Source organism: Dendroctonus ponderosae, unplaced genomic scaffold (genome assembly GCF_020466585.1).
Source record: "Dendroctonus ponderosae isolate FM_Combo_2020 unplaced genomic scaffold, Dpon_F_20191213v2 Dpon_F_20191213_1, whole genome shotgun sequence".
NCBI lineage: Eukaryota > Metazoa > Arthropoda > Insecta > Coleoptera > Curculionidae > Dendroctonus > Dendroctonus ponderosae.
Genome location: NW_026017110.1, coordinates 42,970,403 through 42,974,381, shown reverse-complemented (window position 1 = coordinate 42,974,381; position 3,979 = coordinate 42,970,403). Strand labels below are relative to the sequence as shown.

The 3,979-nt window shown below is 39.9% G+C and overlaps 1 protein-coding gene across 2 annotated transcripts in view; it reads left to right on the top strand.

The window, feature by feature from the left end:
• LOC109534221 overlaps positions 1-2,073 on the top strand; it is a 14,257-nt gene extending 12,184 nt beyond the window's left edge. For both annotated transcript variants that reach the window (XM_048661094.1, XM_048661092.1), the window contains 3 exons: positions 785-1,154; positions 1,210-1,426; positions 1,481-2,073. In XM_048661094.1, the coding sequence (XP_048517051.1) occupies positions 785-1,154; positions 1,210-1,426; positions 1,481-1,800 (907 nt within the window). In that variant the 3' untranslated portion in view covers positions 1,801-2,073. The remainder of the gene's footprint in view (positions 1-784; positions 1,155-1,209; positions 1,427-1,480) is intronic.
• The last annotated feature ends 1,906 nt before the right edge of the window (positions 2,074-3,979 follow it).

Sequence of the window (3,979 nt, the reverse complement as noted above, 5' to 3'; positions counted from 1 at the left end):
GGGTTTTGTGTTTACATAAATAATCCATACAACACCAAACATTTGAATGGTTAACTCCAAACAAGCTAGTGCCTGTGTAATCTCCTTATTATCCACTCGTATTCAGTTAATTAACTCGTGCTCCATTTGTATCTCCTTGTGCTGTGTGTATCGTACAAACGTATTTCCTCGGTATTTACTTGGTGCTTGGGAAAGTGTCAGTTATTGTGCTCTAAGTACCCCTGGAAGGCCCTGATTCGATAATGCCCAATACTTGTTCCTCTGTGCTTGGAACCCGAATATCAATTGTCGTCCACTATCTTCCTAGAACCACTCTGGTCGCCCTTTGTTGGCGTGAGTTTTTTCAGCTTCTACCATGTTACTGTAGCATTTACCTGTAACTATCTGTTGATGACAAAAAACCTCATTGCCGCTGTGCCTTTTCATCCAAAAATTGTAGAAGAGAACTTTTTTGATATCAAAAATTTTCGTAATTTGAAACAAAGATCGTAATTTTTCTTTTTGAATGCTTAAGTATTCCAATAGGCTGCCAATCCAACGTGGGATAATAATGCTTAATAACAAAGTTGAAATTCGATCTTCAACTTTGTCTTCTAGAAATTTTGGAAAATAAAAATTTCAATATTTTTCTGGTACTCTCCAAGAGAGCCTCTATCACCCCTTAAAAGGAATGACTCCAATTTTATTATGCATTTATTACTATACTGTAAATTGAAATATGGGCGCTCTAAAATTTTATGAAATTTATTATTTGATTAAAAAGCTGATAATTGTTGGTTTTCAGATGTCCTGCGAGTGTCGTCGAAGAACTAACCAAATCCAACCCACACTTGGAAGTAATAAATGCTGTGACAATAAAATGCGAGTCGCTCAATCTTGACTCATTCAATGCCCTGAAGTGCGTCAAAGAATTGAGGCTGAAATCGACTTGCGGATTGAGTATAAAGTCGATCGACTCCCTAAGAGAGCTGAAAACATTGAAAATATTATCGCTCACATCGGTGACCGACCTGCACAAACTGGACTTGAGCGTCCTGGCTGAACTGGTTAATCTGGAGTGGTTGGATTTGGGCGAGTGCACAGACTTTCCGAAGAATTTTGGTTCCGATATTCTCCTCAAATTAAATCGGCTCGAGAAGCTTCGATTGGAAAAGGTAAAGCCATCGATTTTGCGCGAGTTTGTTTTTCGAATGTTTGATTTGTTTGCAGGGCCAAGGCAGTTGCCACACTTTTGAAATATTGGAAGCTGTGAAGGACATGGAACGGTTGGAGCAATTGGAGCTGGTTAATTTCGATGTCAAAACCGGATTCGACAAAGCCATTGGTTTATGCACCAACATAAAGAAGCTGATGATAATTCCCACATACATTTCGCAGAGTGCGACAACAAACAATATGGTTTTGTCCGGTGTTTTGCAGTTGCATGGTAATTCAATTGAGTTTGTAGTTCGGTTCCCCGAATCATGTAGTGTGTTTGCAGAGAGTTTGAGTCACTTTGTCTGGGGCGTCACGTTGGAGCTGTTGAGAGTTACGGAACTGTTCGTTGACCAGTGCGAAGACTCCAATAAAAAGGAGAAAAAACCAGGCGGAAATGGTGACTGTATTCCGGTTTTAAAGCCCGTACCTGATATATCCAACGGCCGATCGATTCAAGCGGCTAGCAATCCTCCCCAAGTGGAAATTCTTCCCTTGCCCAATTTGCAAAAATTGCTATTGAATAGTTTGCCCACCACGCGAGTGAAAATCCTTAAGATACCGTTCCACGCTACATGGAGACAAACTCTGTCCGATACGGTTTAGTGGTGGTTTTTTTAAATCAATTTTCGGGGTAGTAAACCGTTACTTGGCCCCCACTAGTTTTTCGTTTGACCTCAGGTGTTCAGCACCGCGTTTGCAGCAAATTAAATGAATTGACGGTAATCAGGAAGTATTGTAAATTACATTTTCGAGCTGTATATAATTGTTTGTATAATTATCGGGTAAATTTTAGTTTTATCCGTAATGTCCCAAATTTACGGTTTAAAATGTTTTCTTTGTTGAGTAGGTGTTTTAATAGATATTTTCTAATACTTATTGAACCGTATTGACTGGTAAAATAATATTTTTTTGTTCGGCGAACTGCCATTGCCCTTTACACCCAATCGTCCAGTAGCGATTTATGTGAAGAGTGAAAACTGATTTCAGTAAATCGAATTGATTCGATACTCACATGGGGAGGAGAGTTCTTTTTGCATCCATGAATGTTATCGCAATAAGAATTGCGGCGCCGATTTCGACAAACGTTTAATTTTCTCGATGTTCTGCAATGTCGACTTCCTTTGATAAAACAGCGGGTAGGGTAAGTGCCAGTAAGCCGGACACAGCCAGTAGTCGGATAAAACGTATATATTTGAAAATAAGTTGAAAACGAAACAGTATCGTCTTAAGTAATTAAGATATTGTAACGGAAATGGCCTGGGGAAATTTCGCACCTGGGCTGGAGATTTTGAGAACCTTCTGGGTTACCTGGAGGAAACTATATAAGCGACGACGGGAACGATGGGGGAAAAGTGAAGTGACAGCAGCGACCGGGTGCAGCAGAGGTTGAACCCCGCGAGTCTGAAGAGCGAGTTTTTCGTCGGTTATTGTTATTGTTTGTGAAGTTGACGGTAATTTTGAAGTTAGTTTGTTCCTGTTCCGTAGTTAAAGTTATACCGAGTGGAATAAAAGTTGGAAGCAGAAGAAAGAGTTTGATACTCGGCCATCCACGGTACATTTGGTGTCAGAAGTGGGATTTACCAGAATCCAAGTTAAATTTTGATGGAAACAAGAAGTAAATCAAAGAGGGAAGACCCTGCAATGGAGAACCCCAGTTTGATTGCACTGCTCATGCAGGTGAAAAACGAAATGAGCGACAACAGTAGGAAAATAATGGACGAAATGAACGACAACATTAAGAAAATGGACGAAAAAATTGACAGAATGAATGACAAAATGGAAGACAACAGTAGGAAAATGAGCGACAACAGTAGGAAAATGGACAAAATGAATGACATATACAAAGAGATGCTGAATAAAATGGACGACAACGCTAAGAAATTTGAAGACCTGAACACAACCGTTGAAGACAAACTAAAGAACATTGAGGAAGACAATACGAAGTTTCAGAACGATGTTAGAGATGAAAACATAAAGTTTCAAGACGAAGTTGATGAAAATATCTGCCGACTTCACGCACATGTGGAAGAAGAAATAATCAAAATTAGACAAGAAGTAACCAGGTACAATGCAGGATCTGATACAATAAAATTTGAGGCGCAATCTCCAAGCAGCAGTAAACTGAAGCCACCAACATTCGATGTTAAAGTTACATGGTCCACATATTTATGCCAATTTGAAGCCGCTGCAGTAGTTAACGGGTGGAATGATCAGGAGAAGGCAATAGCACTGATTATTTCCCTACGAGGCGAAGCAACGGAAATTTTACGATCAATACCACAAGATGACCGTAAGAACTATCAGGCCATGCTTGAAATTTTTCAAATGAGGTATGGTGACACACATTTGAAAGAAGTCTACAAAACCCAGCTTAGAAGCAGACGACAAAAGAACAGTAAACCATGCAAGAATTTGAAGCGGACATTCTACGTCTATTACATTTAGAAATGAAATGTTTTCCGGGCTTTGAAGCCGTGGTCTATCGGAATTTCTTCCTGACGTTTCGTCCACAACTGCGTTTGTTCTTCAACAACTTCAAAGTTCTTTAGCGTGGTTTGCGTTTGCGTTGCGTAGGTACGTTGATATTTCCGAATCATAAATTCCATTAACAAATGCTTCGACTGCTAGCTCTTGAATGGTCTCCTCAGGTAGTGATAGAAATGCTAACCTGAATAGACGTAGAATATCAGACTATGAAGGCTTTCACGGCCGGTCAGATTACATTTAGAAATGTTTTCCGGGCTTTGAAGCCGTGGTCTATCGGAATTTCTTCCTGACGTTT